The 18826-nt window shown below is 46.0% G+C and overlaps 1 protein-coding gene across 1 annotated transcript in view; it reads left to right on the top strand.

Moving 5' to 3' along the window:
- Window positions 1-18826, top strand: part of LOC126284221 (uncharacterized) — a 103430-nt gene that overhangs the window by 21196 nt on the left and 63408 nt on the right. Inside the window, exons 2-3 of the mRNA XM_049982994.1 lie at window positions 1411-1567; window positions 12138-12473. Coding sequence (XP_049838951.1) covers window positions 1413-1567; window positions 12138-12473 — 491 coding nt within the window. The 5' untranslated portion in view covers window positions 1411-1412. The remainder of the gene's footprint in view (window positions 1-1410; window positions 1568-12137; window positions 12474-18826) is intronic.

Raw genomic sequence — 18826 nt, forward strand, 5'->3', positions numbered from 1 at the left:
ACCACCCCCCCACCACCTCCCCCTACACTAAATAAATAAATAAATCTCTTCGTAGCCCCCTCTCTCTATCCACCCCCCTCCCTCTATCAGTCTTTGCCTCTGCACACTCTCTGTCCATCTCTTCCTACACTCCCCCCCAATCTCTCTCTCCCCTTCTCCTCCTCCTCCTCCTCCTCCTCCTCCTTCTCCTCATCTCTGCCTGTCTCCTTCTTCCCCTCTCTCTGTCCATCCCCTCATGCCCTTCTTTCTCTGTCCACCACTTACTCCACCATCCTCCCTCTCTCTCTCCACCTCATCCTCCCACCACTGTTCACCTCCTCTTCCCCTTTCTCCTTGTCTGTCAATCTCCTCCTCTCTTTGTATATTATCTCCTCCCCCTCATCCTATCCATTATCTCCCCCCCCCCTCTCTGTCTCTGCCTTCCTCCCTGCTCTGTCCATCCCCTATCCCCCCTCAACATACGTCTTCTCTCTCCAACCAACCCCTCCTTCCCCCTCTCTCTGTACATCTCCTGCGCCACATCCTGCCAACCCTCTCTCTGCTCATACCTCTCTATCCATCTCCTCCTGTCCTCTCTCTGTGTTCACACCCTCTTCTACCCATCTCAACCATCACCCAGTTGTGCAGACGATACTACTGCAACACAGCATACCGAGTGGGGTAGCACTGTGGTTAGCACACTTGACTCGCATTCGGGAGAACGATACTTCAAACCCATATCCGGCCGTCCTGATTTAGGTTTTCAGTGATTTCCCTTAACTGCTTGAGGCAAATGCCAGGACGGTTCTTTCGAAATGGCACGTACCCTTTCCTTCTCCATCCTTCCCTAATCCCAGCTTGTGCTCCATCTCTAATGACCTCATTGTCCATGGGATGATAAACACTAACCTCCCTCCTCATCCAACACAACATGCCTCTCCTGCAGGGCAGCCTCGACATCGGGGGCTCCTGACTTGAGGCTGCCCTGGAAACTAGATCGATAAGGCAGGCCAATTCTACAGTAGGGACTAAAAAACACTTTTTTTGGAGATGTCTCCGCACCAAAAATACTGTAACTCGTGAAGTTTACTGTTTGTGTGCCAAATTTGGTGGAAATAGGTACATGGGTTTGGGAAAATATCCCAAACATACATACATACATACATACATACATACACATGTGGCACAATCATTCAATGAAATATTACGACCTGCTTTAGTTTCTAAATAAAATTCTTGTGTGTGTGCCAGCAATGAAAAATAAATATCTGGAGTTCTTAGAGCCAAGTCAGGCCATTCAAACAGGTAACTGGTGTTCGCCCATACACTCTATTTGTGAGATACACAGCTAAACCGTATGTGGAGACGGCGAATTGTGTTTTTCTGACTCTTTATTTTGAGCTTCCCTTTTGCCACTGGCTGCTGTTCCAGAGATGCCCTCACCCCGAGAATCTCCGCCTGAGGAGGCGGCCACCCCCGCGTGCAGTGACCGTGCCACTCCCCCGCCAGAGGCGGACGCCGACCCAGACGACGGCCGTCTGTTCAATGCCACCGCACGAAATGCCAGGGGCGCCGCTGACAACCACAGGTGAGTCCAGCTACTGGCCAGCACAGAGGGAGAAATTCACATTATCCTTTTCATCTACGAAATCAGCTATAGCGGCCAATCGGACATTGCGGCCATTCGTTCTTCACCACACGTCACGAGCTCTCAACTGGGCACCTGCCAGCCATCTTCATGTGACTCATTAGCGCGCTGTGTGTATTCCGTGCATGGGCTAAGACAGAGGGACCGCAGTACACAGCAAGCAGCGCCCTCGCTGACGGAAATGCAGAACCCAACTGTCCTCATTGTTGCTGCTCGCCGTAGTCATAGGCTTACCCTGTCATGAAACAAATAGTGGAAATGGGGTGCCCTGCATTATCCAAGTAGCAGCTGGTATCACCCTTAGTCAGATTTTCAAATGGTCCAAATGGCTCTGAGCACTATAGGACTTAACATCTGAGGTCATCAGTCCCCTAGAACTTAGAATTACTTAAACCTAACTAACCTAACGACATCACACACATCCATGCCCGAGGCAATTTTCCAATCTGTAGGTACAGATCTATCGGTGAGCGAGCGGTTGCACATGATTGCTAAGTGGAGCTATTGTATCAGCGTAATCTGAAAGGAACCTAACCGGTATACAACCTGGACCTGAAGACTTGCCCATATCAAGGGGTTTGAGTTGCTTCGCAACCCCTAAGGTATCTACTTCTAAGAAACTCATGCTAGCAGCTGTTCGTGTTTCACATTCTGGAATATTCCATTCGTCTTCCCTGGTGAAGGAATTTCGGAAAACTGCGTTCAATAACTCCGCTTTAGCGGCACAGTCGTCGGTAACAGTACCATCGGCACTGCGCAGCGAAGGTATTGACTGCGTCTTGCCGCTTGTGTACTTTACATACGACAACTAGAAGTAAGCGCCTCCATATTGCACAGCGGCAGGAACTGTTGCTCATCGTAGTCTAAACTGAATCGGCTTATGATTTCTTTTGATACACCACCGCCCCCTATTTTTCTTTTTAGTGCCATCTAATACTTTCTTCTTCTTCCTCTTCTTGCTACTTCTCTCTCCCTCTTGCTCTTTTCTTCTGCCCTTCTTCACTTTTATCGCGTGGCACTTTAAGACGACCCCGCGCTGTTGGCGGCATTACTAACTCTACATCCTGTCACGGTGCAAGGCACTGTCGAGTATTCGTTCTGCGGCCAACTAAAGAAATATTGCTGTTCACAGTTCTCCTTTCCAATCAGTTCGGTATCCTCAACATTTCGGCAATCGTCTTTGATATCTGTTAATTTACATTTCGCGGCAACCATAGAGAAGCAATTTTGCGTGTTCGCTCTAGCCGTCTTGGCGATATTTAAAGCAGGTCTGGGCACCGTAACTAGAAAGTACTCAGTCCTGGGGGAAAGTGTTACAGGAGGAAAAGGGGCTAGGGGAAACAAAGCGGTCCCGCCGTCCTCGAATGTTATCGGCGGCAACAAGATTTATTGGGCGGCGATGAGGGATCGCCTCTCTGCAAAGCCGACAGATAATAAGACGTTGCGTTAACTTAACACGAGCAGTAAGTTTTGTTACGTTAAGCTTTCAGATACCGTTACTTTACTGTAGCTGTACAGAATGAGTCAAATTAAAAACCTCCTCTCTATTTTTGAACATCATCCCCATTCATCAGCTGAGTACCTAACTCATTCATATATTGCAAAAATAATTGGGAGCAGTATCTCATGTGACGGTTCAGAATATCGATGTCATCAGAAGCTATACACTGACGAAAGAGATTCTACATCTACATCTACATCTACATCTACATGACTACTCTGCAATTCACATTTAAGTGCTTGGCAGAGGGTTCATCGAACCACAATCATACTATCTCTCTACTATTCCACTCCCGAACAGCGAGCGGGAAAAACGAACACCTAAACCTTTCTGTTCGAGCTCTGATTTCTCTTATTTTATTTTGATGATCATTCCTACCTATGTAGGTTGGGCTCAACAAAATATTTTCGCATTCGGAAGAGAAAGTTGGTGACTGAAATTTCGTAAAAAGCTCTCGCCGCGACGAAAAACGTCTATGCTGTAATGACTTCCATCCCAACTCGTGTATCATATCTGCCACACTCTCTCCTCTATAACGCGATAATACAAAACGAGCTGCCCTTCTTTGCACCCTCTCGATGTCCTCCGTCAATCCCACCTGGTAAGGATCCCACACCGCGCAGCAATATTCTAACAGAGGACGAACGAGTGTAGTGTAAGCTGTCTCTTTAGTGGACTTGTTGCATCTTCTAGTGTGTCCTGCCAATGAAACGCAACCTTTGGCTCGCCTTCCCGACAATATTATCTATGTGGTCCTTCCAACTGAAGTTGTTCGTAATTTTAACACCCAGGTACTTAGTTGAATTGACAGCCTTGAGAATTGTACTATTTATCGAGTAATCGAATTCCAACGGAGTTCTTTTGGAACTCATGTGGATCATCTCACACTTTTCGTTATTTAGCGTCAACTGCCACCTGACACACCATACAGCAATCTTTTCTAAATCTCTTTGCAGCTGATACTGGTCTTCGGATGACCTTACTAGACGGTAAATTACAGCATCATCTGCGAACAGTCTAAGAGAACTGCTCAGATTGTCACCCAGGTCATTTATATAGATCAGGAACAGTAGAGGTCCCAGGACGCTTCCCTGGGGAACACCTGATATCACTTCAGTTTTACTCGATGATTTGCCGTCTATTACTACGAACTGCGACCTTCCTGACAGGAAATCACGAATCCAGTCGCACAACTGAGACGATACCCCATAGCTCCGCAGCTTGATTAGAAGTCGCTTGTGAGGAACGGTGTCAAAAGCTTTCGGGAAATCTAGAAATACGGAATCAACTTGAGATCCCCTGTCGATAGCGGCCATTACTTCGTGCGAATAAAGAGCTAGCTGCGTTGCACAAGAGCGATGTTTTCTGAAGCCATGCTGATTACGTGTCAATAGATCGTTCTCTTCGAGGTGATTCATAATGTTTGAATACAGTATATGCTCCAAAACCCTACTGCAAAACGACGTCAATGATATAGGTCTGTAGTTAAATGGATTACTCCTACTACCCTTCTTGAACACTGGTGCGACCTGCGTAATTTTCCAATCTGTAGGTACAGATCTATCGGTGAGCGAGCGGTTGTATATGAGTGCTAAGTAGGGAGCTATAGTATCAGCGTAATCTGAAAGGAACCTAATCGGTATACAATCTGGACCTGAAGACTTGCTCGTATCAAGCGATTTGAGTTGCTTCGCATCCCCTAAGGTATCTACTTCTAAGAAACTCATGCTAGCAGATGTTCGTGTTTCAAATTCTGGAATATTCCATTCGTCTTCCCTGGTGAAGAAATTTCGGAAAACTGCGTTCAATAACTCCGCTTTAGCGGCACAGTCGTCGATAACAGTACCATCGGCACTGCGCAGCGAAGGTATTGACTGCGTCTTGCCGCTTGTGTACTTTACATACGACCAGAATTTCTTCGGATTTTCTACCAAATTTCGAGACAATGTTTCGTTGTGGAACCTATTAAAGGCATCTCGCATCGAAGTACGTGCCAAATTTCGCGCGTCTGTAAATTTTAGCCCATCTTCAGGATTTCGCGTTCTTCTGAACTTCGCATGCTTTTTCCGTTGCCTCTGCAACAGCGTTTGGACCTGTTTTGTGTACCACGGGGGATCCGTTCCATCTCTTACCAATTTATGAGGTATGAATATCTCAATTGCTGTTGCTACTATATCTTTGAATTTGAGCCACATCTCGTCTACATTCGCATAGTCAGTTCGGAAGGAATGGAAATTGTCTTTTAGGAAGGCTTCTAGTGGCACTTTATCCGCTTTTTTAAATAAAATTATTTTGCGTTTGTTTCTGATGGATTTGGAAGAAATGGTATTGAGCCTAGCTACAATGACCTTGTGATCACTAATCCCTGTATCAGTCATGATGCTCTCTATCAGCTCTGGATTGTTTGTGGCCAAGAGGTCAAGTGTGTTTTCGCAACCATTTACAATTCGCGTGGGTTCGTGGACTAACTGCTCGAAATAATTTTCGGAGAATGCATTTAGGACAATCTCGGAAGACGTTTTCTGCCTACCACCGGTCTTGAACAAGTATTTTTGCCAACATACCGAGGGTAGGTTGAAGTCCCCACCAACTATAACCGTATGAGTGGGGTATTTATTTGTTACGAGACTCAAACTTTCTCTGAACTGTTCCGCAACTATATCATCGGAGTCTGGGGGTCGGTAGAAGGAGCCAATTATTAACTTAATTCGGCTGTTAAGTATAACCTCCACCCACACCAATTCGCACGGAGTATCTACTTCGACTTCACTACAAGATAAACCACTACTGACAGACACCAACACTCCACCACCAATTCTGCCTAATCTATCTTTCCTGAACACCGTCTGAGACTTCGTAAAAATTTCTGCAGAACTTATTTCAGGCTTTAGCCAGCTTTCTGTACCTATAACGATATCAGCTCGAAAAAGGTGTTCAAACACAAATATCTTCCAAAACAAGGAAAGCGAGTGATGTGGCGCGATGGTACGAAGGAAAAAGAAAGAAAGAAACTGCATTCGCATGTGGGAGGACGGCGGTTCTAACGGCCTTCCTGTCATCCAGATCTGGGTTTTCCGTGGTTTCTTTTATTGGCTTAAGGTAACCGGTGGGGTAATGCCTTCGGAGAGAACGTGGCTTGCCTCTTTAGAAAACGTGACTGACCTCTTTCTCGTGCTTCCCCGCTGAGACCTTGTGGTGGATCTCTAACAGCCTCCACGCTGAACTGACGTCACACCCTAATAGTCTTGTTATTCTTATTTTTAACCAGTGGAACAATCCGACCTGGTGCAGTACTCGCAATAAGTCGCGCAAGTGATGTGTATGTGGTCTCCCTTACAGATGAGCTGCACTTTCCAAGAGTTCTCCCAGTAAACCGAAGTGGGCGGCTCAGCTTCCCCACAAAGCGTGTCGGTTTGCAACGTCACGCCTATTCATTTAAACGACGTGGCTGTGTCAAGCAGCACACCACTAATACAGTAATCGAACAATACAGCAGCACTGTTTTTCCTACTCATCTGCATTCTTACGTTGTTTCACTCTTAGATCGAGCTGCCACTCATCACAGCAAATGGAAATTCTAGTCAAATCTTCCTATACCCCTACAATTACTGAGCGATAACGCTTATGTACTGGTCTAGTGTTCATTATTTAAATCATGAATGACACAGCTGCAGACTTTCCCAAAACATCTAATACGATGCACGAAATTAACACTAAAGTCTGTTGACATTAAAAATCTGCAATGTGTTAAAATACGCTTTAAAAGTGACAGAACAGCGCAATCTCTAGTCAAAACCGGTTACAAATGATTTAGTATGTGTAATGATGTCAGGAGTTCATTGACAGAATTTAGCCGTTCAGTTATCATATCCGAACATTTCGTAAACAGAAAACAACACCTGGGAAGAGACACGTGGTATTATCAGTTGCTTAATGGACGACACTTGTACAGAGACAAAAGAGAAACGTTATCCGGGTAGCCAGAGATTAGGGACCATAAATCCATAGACGTATTCCGTCAGATAAACTCATTTCTCAGAAGTGTTTTCATTGAGCGACTTTTTTTTTTTTACGTCTGCAAACATTAAAGCGTTCCCACGTACTTTGCATTCAGCTGCAGCCTTATCGGGGTAGATTTTTTGGGTAAAACGTTCGGTTTCGACACTTTAATCTCTTCGAATACAAGCCATTGGTCTAAAGTCCAACGATTACTCCCGCGCAACTCACAACAATGTTGTCCACGATACATTTTTCTGTGGTTAGGTTAGCCTTCTTCACAAAGAAATTCTTAGAGGCAGACTCAAGGAGTGTAACAGCATGTTATTCCTAGCAACGCCCCACACAACCAAGTACTAAACTCAGAAACATGAGGCAAAATTAAACTTTAGTTACGTTACACACATGGCGTGAACGAGCCTCGTTTAAAGTTAAGATTTTCCTTATAACTAATAAATTAAGGAACGAGTCAGGTGATAAGAACAATCTTAAAGTATCATCAAAGATCCTGTTACAAAGCCTAATGAATCTGTAAACACACATACAGGCTTGATAGCTCAAATAGAGTAAATCGGAGTTCTCCATGTAGTGTTTTATCCCTTTGTTGTTCACATTTTACACACGCCAGTCAAAATGCAGGATACCATTTCCAACAGTACAGTAATCACAATTCGGAGAGGTTGTTAACGTTAATAGATGTTTTGAAGGTCATCTGGTCCGCTATTAATCTGTCAACGGAGTAAGCTTCCTTCTGCTTTGCGGCTGAAGTCATCACTACATAACGATTACCGTTCTTTTTTAGTGTTATATATACCAGTCTTCTATAGTAATCTCAGTCCGTGAATATTACAGTAGGTGCGAGTTATTTGTACGTTTTTGGGAATCTGGTTAGCCCGTTCGCTGTCACTTGCGCCGATGTGGCTCGATATCCAAGGATAACAGATCGATTTATGGAGATATTTCGATAGCAAAATTTATTTAACGACAAGTTTCGAATGACAAGCATTCATTTTCAGGATATGTGCTGGTAGATAGACACAATAAAAAACACACAAACACACACACAAATTTCAAGCTTTCGCACCCCACGGTTGCTTCGTCAGGAAAGAGGGAAGGAGAGGGAAAGACGAAAGGATGTGGGTTTTACGGGAGAGGGTAAGGAGTCATTCCAATCCCGGGAGCGGAAGGACGTACTTTAGGGGGAAAAAGGGACAGGTATACACTCGCACACACACACACACACACACACGCATATCCATCCGCACATATACAGACACTCCAAGGGGGGGGGGGGGGGTAGAGAAGCATCACGGAGACGCTGGATAGCCTGCAACAGCAATCTGTCCCATGAAAGCCTACTTACCAAGTCACAAGAACCTGTGTTAAGTGAGGAATCTAGAAACATACCGGGGGTAGTCAAATGAAAACGAGACAGATGGGAAAAATAACTACACTGTTTATTAGTTCAAAAGTAATCGCCATAATAGTTAATGCATTTATGCCACCGTGACGCGAGATAGTCAGTGCCTTCATGGAGAAATGTGTGTAGTTGCCTATGGAACAATGACTGTATCCACCTGTGCACCTCTTGGTCCAATGCAAATCAACGGCCAAGCATGTATTTCCTGAGGACTCCAAAAAGGTTGAAATCGCATGGAGAGAGATTTGCAGTATATGGGGGATATGTGAGGACTTCCCAGCGAAACTTCTGCAGCGTTGTCGAAACAACCTTGGCAGCACGTGGGCAGGCATTATCCTGCTAAAGAATCTGCCGTCCGTCAACGTTCCTGGGGGACCGGACTCGACATGGACACTTCGCAAAAACTGAAGGGCGCCATCAACTTCAAACGCCCAGGAATGTTGACGGACGGAATCACATTCAGTTGCAGGAAAATGCCCGCCAGCATGCTACGCTGCAAAAGTTTCGCTGGAAAGCGCTTCCAAGTCCTAAATACAGTCCTGATCTCTCCACATTTACATGTTTTTGGAACCTTGAAGAAAAACGTTCATGGCCGTTGATTTGCTTCGGACGCGTGGATGCAATTATGGTTCCGCAGGTAACCGCTGACATTTTCCCATGAAATCACTGACCGCCTTGTCTCACAGTCGGGTAAATGCTTAACAATTACTGTGTTTTCTTTTGATATAGAAAACAGTGTACTCCATTTTATTCCATCTGACTCGTTGTCATTTGACTGCCCCTTATATTACAATCCCCTACGTGCCGTTCGCACAGCGAGTAGGATTTGCCGGTTAAGATTACCGTTTATTGATTTTGGAGCAATTTTAATACCACACTTTTATGTCACGACTACTATGCTTTTAGATGCAGATTTATACCGCAAATTCTTTTAAATAATGTTCACTTGCAAAACAATTTTCAAGTGAGAGATGTACTGGGAGGGGATCCGGGACTGGCCATTGTTTAGGCGGCGACAGCTGTAATTTGATAATGGATGCTAGGATTCCGAACTGGACCTTAAGTAAATTTTACTGTGCAAGTGAGCCTCTGTGCTGGAAACTACAGGTTGACTACAGTCAAACTTTCGCTACTTCAGCCAGTACAGACGGAAAACTGTTTACCGTATGGGTACCTGGTTTTATAAAAATGATGTATTGACTGTACGGTACATGATTTGAGTTGCTGGTAGTGTTAGTGTCATGATTTGCCTTTAGGCGCCGGTATTGGTACGGTAACGTAGGGTTGAAACACAAGGATCAGAGTCAGTAGATGTTATGTACATGTACAGGAAAATGAAAGAACGCAGTTTCAGAAAAACTAGACGGCTTATTTAAGAGGACGAGCTTCCAAACTGAGCAAGTCAGTAATGCGTTGGTCCACCTGTGATCCTTATGCACGCACTTATTCGGCTTGGCATTGGCAGAGTAGTTGGATGCCTTTCTGAGGGATATCGTACCAAATTCTGTCAAGGTCCCGAGCTGGTTGGACGGCCCTCCAGAATGCTCCAAACATTCTCAGCTGCGGAGAAATCCGGCGACCTAGCTGACCAAGGCAGGGTCTGGCAAGCACGGAGACAGGCAGTAGAAACTCACGCCGCGCGTGGGTGGACATTATGTTGCTGAAAAGTAAACCCACGATGTCTTGTCGTGAAGGGCAACAAAACAGGACGTAGTATATCGTCGGCGAAGCGCTGTGCTGTGGGGTACCGTGGATGACTACCAAAGCGGACCTGCTATGAAAAGAAATGGCGCCCCGTCATCACTCCTGGATGATGTGCCGTGTAGCAGGCGACAGTCAGAGTTGCATCCCACTGCTGTCCGGGTCGTTTCCAGACACGCCTTAGCTTATCATTGGGGCTCAGATCGAAGCGGAACTCATCTTACTTCAGTGGTGCCTGGCACCGCTGCAATGGGTCCTTGTGGTCACTGAAGCACCAGTGGTACGTCGGATCGACGATAATGAAGAACCCGGGGTTGAGAGATCTCTGATACATTCAGTGGTCCCAGACGAATGTAGAATGACACTGAAACATCGACCCAGAGTTTTGGTCCTTTGAACGCGACGATCCACCCACCCATCCGTCCACGAGCGGCTGCAGTGAGTGAGACTACACTACTGGCCATTAAAATTGTTACATCACGAAGATGACGTGCTACAGACGCGAAATTTAACCGACACGAAGAAGATGCTGTGATATGCAAATGTTAGACTTACAGAGCAATCACACAAGGGTGGCGCCAGTGGCGACACCTACAACGTGCTGACATGAGGAAAGTTTCCAGCCGATTTCTCATACACATACAGAAATTGACCGGCGTTGCCTGGTGAAACGTTGTTGTGATGCTTCGTGTGAGGAGGAGAAATGCGTACCACCACGTTTTCGACTTTGATAAAGGTCGGATTGTAGCTATCGCGATTGCGGTTTATCGTATCGCGACATTGCTGCTCGCGTTGGTCGAGATCTAATGACTGTTAGCAGAATATGGAATCGGTGGGTTCAGAAGGGTAGTACGGAACGCCTTGCTGGATCCCAACGAACTCGTATCACTAGCAGTCGATATGACAGGCATCTTATCCGCATGGCAGAAACGGATCGTGCAGCCACGCCTCGATCCATGAATCAACAGATGGGGACGTTTGCAAGACAACAACCATCTGCACGAATAGTTCAACGACGTTTGCAGCAGCATGGACTATCAGCTCGGAGACCATGGCTGCGGTTACCGTTGACGCTGCATCACAGACAGGAGCACCTTTGATGGTGTACTGAATGACGAACCTGGGTGCACGAATGGCAAAACGTCATTTTTTGGATGAATCCAGGTTCTGTTTACAGCATCATGATGGTCGCATCCGTGTTTTTGCGACATCGCGGTGAACGCACATTGGAAGCGTGTATTCGTCAACGCCATACTGGCATATCACCCGGCGTGATGGTATGGGTACCATTGGTTACAGGTCTCGGTCACCTCTTCTTCGCACTGACCGCACGTTCAACAGTGTACGTTACATTTCAGATGTGTTACGACTCGTGGCTGTACCCTTCATTCGATACCTGCAAAGCCCTACATTTCAGCAGGATAATGCACGACCGCATGTTGCAGGTCCTGTACGGGCCTTTCTGGATAAAGAAAATGTTTGACTGCTGCCTTGGCCAGCACTTTCTCCAGATCTCTCACCAATTGAAAACGTCTGGTCAATAGCGGCCGACCAACTGGCTCATCACAATACGCCAGTCACTACTCGTGATGAACTGTGGTATCGTGTTGAAGCTGCATGGGCAACTGTACCTGTACACGCCATCGAAGCTCTGTTTGACTCAATGCCCAGGCGTATCAAGGCCGTTATTACGATCAGAGGTGACTGTTGTGGGTACTGATTTCTCAGGATCTATGCACCCAAATTGCGTGAAAATGTAATCACATGTCAGTTGTAGTATAATATATTTGTCCAATGAATACCCGTTTATCATCTGCATTTCTTCTTGGTGTAGCAATTTGAATGGCCAGTAGTGTATAATCGTGTCTTTGCTTGCGTGGGTGTGCCCACAGCCGGCAGGGCGGGCGCGGCCAGCAGCAGAGTTCGAGCAGCTGCTCGCCGTGCTCGACGCCCGTGGAGTCCCGCGGCAGCCAGCGCCAGGGGGCGCTGCGCAGCGCGCGCTCCACGCCGGGGGACCTGGGCTGCGCGGCGTGCGGCGCCTGCGGGGCGCGCCTCCACCCCCAGCTGCAGCCGCCCCCGCTGCGCAGCGCGCGCTCCTCCCCCGCCGACGTCAGCGGCGGCCGCCCCCAGCAGCAGCAGCAGCAGCAGCCGCCCCCGCGAAGGCCGCACGCCGGCCGGCCCGCCTCCTGCCCGGAACACACCACCGTCGCCCCACAGCCGACCTCCAGGTATCTGTCTACACTACTGAGCAGTCAAACAATGGATAATCCAGGATAGAATGTAACAATACGAGAGAAGGAAAGCTGCTATTCACCATATAGCGGAGATACTGAGCCGCGATGTTGTTGTTGTGGTCTTCAGTCCTCAGACTGGTTTGATGCAGCTCTCCATGCTACTCTATCCTGTGCAAGCTTCTTCATCTCCCAGTATCTACTGCAGCCTACATCCTTCTGAATCTGTTTAGTGTATTCATGTCTTGGCCTCCCTCTACGATTTTTACCCTCTACGCTGCCCTCCAGTACTAAATTGGTGATCCCTTGATGCCTCAGAACATGTCCTACCAACCGATCCCTTCTTCTAGTCAAGTTGTGCCACAAATTTCACTTCTCCCCAATTCTATTCAATACCTCGTCATTAGTTATGTAATCTACCCATCTAACGTTCAGCATTCTTCTGTAGCACCACATTTCGAAAGCTTCTATTCTCTTCTTGTCTAAACTTTTTATCGCCCACGTTTCACTTCCATACATGGCTACACTCCATACAAATACTTTCAGAAACGACTCCCTGACACTTAAATTCATACTGGATGTTAACAAATTTCTCTTCTTCAGAAACGCTTTCCTTGCCAATGCCGGTCTCCATTTTATATGTTCTCTACTTCGACCATCATCAGTTATTTTGCTCGCCAAATAGCAAAACTCGTGTACTACTTTAAGTTTCTCATTTCGTAATCTAAATCCCGCAACATCACCCGATTTAATTCGACTACATTCCATTATTCTCGGTTTGCTTTTGTTGATGTTCATTTTATACCCTCCTGTCGGGATAGGCACAATAAAAAGTTCACACAATCATAACTTTCGGCCATTAAGGCCTTTGTCTGCAGTAGACACACACACACACACACACACACACACACAGACACACACACACACACACACACACAAATGCAACTTGCACACACATCTGCAGTCTCAGAGAGCTGAAACTACACTGCAATCAGCAGCACCATTGCATGATGGGAGTGGCGACTGGGTGGGGGGTAAGGAGGAGGCTGGGGTGGGGTGGGGGAGCGATAGTATGGTGGGAGTGGCAGACAGTGAAGCGTTGCAGTTTAGATGGTGCGTAGGAGAGTGGTGTGGAGGGGGGAGGGTGTAAGTAGCGCAAAGGAGAGAAATAAAAATAAAAATATAAGAAATTAAAAGACTGGGTCTGGTGGTGAAATGAGGGCTGTGTAGTGCTGGAATGGGAACAGGGAGGGGGCTGGATGGGTAAGGACCGTGACTATCGATGGTTGAGGCCAGGAGGGTTACAGGAACGTAGGATGTACTGCAGGGAAACTTCCCACCTGTGCTATTCAGGAAAGCTGGTGTTGGTGGGAAGGATCCATATTGCACAGGCTGTGAAGCAGTCATTGTGATGAAGGGTATCATGTTTGGCAGCATGTTCAGCTGCAGGGTGGTCCACTTGTTTTTTGGCCTCAGTTTGTCAGTAGCCATTCATGTGGACAGATAGCTTGTTGGTTGTCATGCCCACGTAGAATGCAGCGCAGTGGTTGCAGCTTAGTTGGTAGATCACATGACTATTTTCACAGGTGATGTGATAGGTAATGTTAGTGACCGGACTGGAGTAGGTGGTGGTAGTAGGATGTATGGGACAGGTCTTGCATCCAGGTCTATTACAGGGGTATGAGCCATGAGGTAAGGGATTGGGAGCAGGGGTTGTGTAAGGATGGACGAGTATATTGTGTAGGTTCGGTGGACGGCGGAATACCACAGTAGGAGGGGTGGGAAGGATAGTGGGTAGAACATTTCTCATTTCAGGGCACGACAAGTGATGGTCGAAACCCTGGCGGAGAATGTAATTCAATTGCTCCAGTCCCAGATGGTACTGAGTTACGAGGGAATGCTCCTCTGTTGCCGGATTGTGGGACTTTGAGAGGTGGTGGGAGACTGGAAAGATAATGCACGGGAGATTTGTTTCTCTCCTTTCCCCTACTTACCCCCTCCCCCCTCCGCCCCACTCTCCTACGCTCCATCTAAACTGCAACACTTCACTGTTCGCCACTCCCACCATACTATCTCTCCCCCACCCCACCCCAGCCTCCTCCTTACCCCCACCCAATCGCCACTCCCATCATCCACTGGTGCTGCTGATGGCAGTGTAGTTTCAGCTCTCTGAGACTGCAGATGTGTGTACAAGTTGCGCTTGTGTGAGTGTTTGTGTGTGTGTGTGTGTGTGCGTGTGTGTATGTGTGTCTACTGCTGACAAAGGCCTTAATGACCGAAAGCTATGATTGTGTGAACTTTTTTGTGCCTATCACGGCTCAGAATCTCCGCTGTACATTACTGAACAGCTAGCCTGAGCCACCGTCCCAGCTCCAGACTGCCTATTCAACAACCTTCAAGGACAACAGAAGTTTCATGCCCTCTATCTGAAATAATTACAAGAAACTTAGGCTATTTTCCTTCTTTTGCGACTGTAATAAAACTGTTGCACTGTCAGTCAATACAGGAACGTTTAACGCTGTTTGTGTATGACGCTGGGGTTGTAATCCGATGATGCCAAGTATGTTCTAGACTGGAGACAGATCTGGTGAACGAGCAGGCCAAGGCAACATGAGGACATTCTGTAGATCATTTTGGTTACAGCAGCAGCATAGGGGCGAGCGTTATCCTGTAGGAAGCATCCCCTGGAATGCTGATCATGAATGGCAACACAACAGGTCAAATCACCACACTGGCGTACAAATTTGCAGTCAGAGTGGGTGGGATAACCGCGAGAGTGCTCCTGCTGTCATACGAAATCGCACCCCAAGTGTAACTCCAGGTGTAGGTCCAATCTGTCTACCACACAGACAGGTTGGTTGCAGGCGATCAACTGGCCTCCTTCTGACCAACGCACGTCCATCACTGACACCGAGACAGGACTAGCCTTCATCAGAAAACACAACAGACCCCACTCTGCCCTCCAATGAGCTCTCGGTTGACACTATGACGATGGCTTAGGGTCACTTGAATGCACGCTACAGGGCGTCTGGCTCAGAGCTGTCCTTGAAATAAACATCAGATAACTAGGGGCATTGTACTGTTGCAGTCAACCTATTGACGACCTTCAAAGGCAACACTTTTTTCACTACTTCAAGTAACAACATGTAATGTAGGTTATATTCCATCTTTTGCTACTGTAATAAAAGTTTTGTTTAGACTATATGGGTTTAGCTTTATTTCAAAGCATCTTCAGTAGTTACTGTAACAATTTGTTTTTTCTTAGTAAACTATTTGTCGTGATCATAAACAGTTTTTATGTCTTACACTATCACTATTTAATATTTTTGTGGGATCTGAAATTTAAAAACTCTCTCACACCGGCCTGATTTAGCTTCACTGATCAGGATAGTAAAAAACATGCGCATATTAAGGGAATTTTCATTCACAAAGCAGGCTTATCACATTCACACAGTTCAGTACTGTTCTATCCTGAGTAAATTGAGCTTAACGTAAATTCCATAAGGCAGTGAAGCAATTTCGAAGTCTCGGTGAGACGAAAATTGTCAGTCGGTCTCCTGAAAACATTTGCAATAATTATTAACTTTCGGTGATCACATGGGGAGACCGGAGATCTGCTGATAAGACCGTGTTAGCCCATTTATTGAAAGTAACAAACTGGATATCTTGAGCGTACAAAACGGCGGGTTCGTCCAGTGTAAATCAGACGTTCCCCACTGATTCCGTGCAACACAGCGTAGTAAGCAGACACTGTCAATAATAATCAGTTAAATAATACGCGAACACACTTAACTTTAGTTTAGTTCATGTATTAAATTCCTTCTCACACAGAATCTCATCAAGATGGCGACTAGCTCAACAATAGATACATATACATCTTCGTTTTTTCACGGCTAATCGCCAAGATCTGAATCATTCTTTTCATAAGAGAAAACATAGATAGCACGAAGTTATTCCATGGAGTAAATGCACGCTCCAAGGAATAATAGCGCTTGAAACTACTTTGCATTGATAATCATCGTATACTAAAGTTTAGGAATCGGTAATATAAGAAGAGATATTTCGAGATATGTACTGAGTTATATAATTTACAAAATTTCTGAAAATATCGCGGAGAGACCGCTGCAAGAGACATTACAACTATTAAACACTGTTAAATTAAGAATCAACTTGCAAATTACGATTATCGTTTGGCATCAGCTGAGGAATATTTCAGAACAAATAAAAATCTGCACCAGCGCTGAACTCGAACTCAGATCTTGTCATGAGCTGTGGCCTTAACAACTTCGGCTATCCGAGCATGCTTCCCATGCTTCCAGGAGTGGCCTGAATTTCCACTTGTCGCAGTATTTATTCTCCCTTATGCTCGCAAGCCAGCGACGAGAGAACCTGGAAGCATGGTCCAACAGCCGAAGTGGTGAAGGTAACCGCCGCGACAAGCGAGAAATCTGGTTTCGAGTCCCAGTCCAGCACAAATTTTCATTTGTTCTGAAATAGCTGATGCAGAACCATAATCTCAGCTTGGGTGTTCACTCTAAACTTGAATGCAGTTATTGATTGTCATCGCAGTGTCTTAGACAATGCACTCCAGTATTAAATAACAGTGACTACTCACTTTTTTTTGAATTCTAATTCAATCCTAATGTTCTTTCACATATGGGAACTCAAATTTTAGAACATCGCACTTCCGTAGTTTGTTTTGATGTTGCGATATGTGATCGTATGTTTGGTTATCTGCTGCTGTGGAAACATGTACTATTCCACTGTGTGTGTGTGTGTGTGTGTGTGTGTGTGTGTTTATATTCTTCAGTACATTATTGTTTCGTTAACGCCATTTTACTGTGATACTGTGCTGGGTGATTCTGACTGGGTGGTGATACTGCTGTTGTGATGGCCAGAAAGATTATTATTTATCTTAGAGGGACAATCTGCCGTTTTATTCACGCGCACGTTAACGCTTCACTCCAACATGATCGCACCACAGGAGGGTGGAAAAAGGAAATGTATCCTTCGATGCTTCAGATCAAGTTCAAATTTCGTCGAAAGGTTATGAACAGTTCCTGGTGGTTTCATCTAGTACGCGAGACAAAGAATTGCAGCCGGACTGTTCTCCAAAGGAATGCAATCACGTTCAGCGGGCATGTAACCCCATAATGTCCTTAGACAAGGGCTGACAAGACCGAAAGTGAGAGCACAGTCAAACGTTGCCAAGAATATCTACCTGTTGCTGACCGCACTGCGACTATCGCTTTCGACCGCGAAATATGTGGGGAACCAACGCCACCAGGGAAGGGATGGTTTCACTGGCGCCCTTTATACTCCCTCCATAGGCCCTTTCGTGCCACTCCTTAGCACCGGCTTGTCTGTAACTTTGTCTTCGGCCACTGACAAGAAAACCGCCTGATATCAACGCTGGGTGTCGCGGTTCTGACCTCCATCGCGGAGAGGTCAAAAGAAGGATTGAAATGTGGGTAAGGGAGGGGGGGGCTGCGACCGCCTTCTCATCGCGTGACACATTCACGGTGGCGTTGGGCAGAACGGTGGTAAAAATTGGTGCCAGTGTGATACCATTACCCTACCTGACGGCGCACATGGATTTCCGAGTTGTGACCTTTCCTTCGCATGTGCCGCCACCTTGCTGTTTGAAGGTCGCCGAGTTCGAAGGTGGCGTCTCAGGCCGTCACGGTTTTCGACAATCACAGAGCAAGCTTGTAGGCACCTTTGCGCCAGATTTCTGACTTATGTGTCGCAGTGGGGTGCATTTACGGGGTTTCGAAAAAGTGACCCTTTAATTCTGCTGCTCAGTGTACTATATGCTATCTTACTTGAAATGGTTCTAGTTGCTTAACTTTTACAACCTGCCTTTCCTTTCTTTAACGGTGCGTACTTTGTCCTAATATGAAAACTCATACTACCCATTGCCGTCTTCAATATTTTATGTTTGTTAGTATGTAAGTTTTTTTATGATGCCTACTCTGTCCTTTTATGGTATATATTACTTAACATACAATTTTGTAATGCTCATATATCTTCCACTTGGCAATACTGACAATGATATGCAGGACTGTAGCTGCTCTTATGTTCAGAAGTCACACGTAAAGGACAGCCGCCTGTAGCGCTCTGCGTGCGAGGGGAAACGATTTGCAGCTTATATCTCTCGATGCTTACTCCTGGCCTCTTAATTAGTATAGCAACGCATCTTATATGCATTACATGAATAATATGCAGATCCATGGGTACCGACGGTATTTTATTTATTTTTATAGAATGTTTTGTCAGTTAGTGATGCAGCGGCAACCAAAATTAAAAAGAGTATTTACCGTAAAAATAGCCATATAAATTCAATCTGA

This window comes from Schistocerca gregaria, chromosome 8 (genome assembly GCF_023897955.1).
Source record: "Schistocerca gregaria isolate iqSchGreg1 chromosome 8, iqSchGreg1.2, whole genome shotgun sequence".
Classification (NCBI taxonomy): Eukaryota; Metazoa; Arthropoda; class Insecta; order Orthoptera; family Acrididae; genus Schistocerca; species Schistocerca gregaria.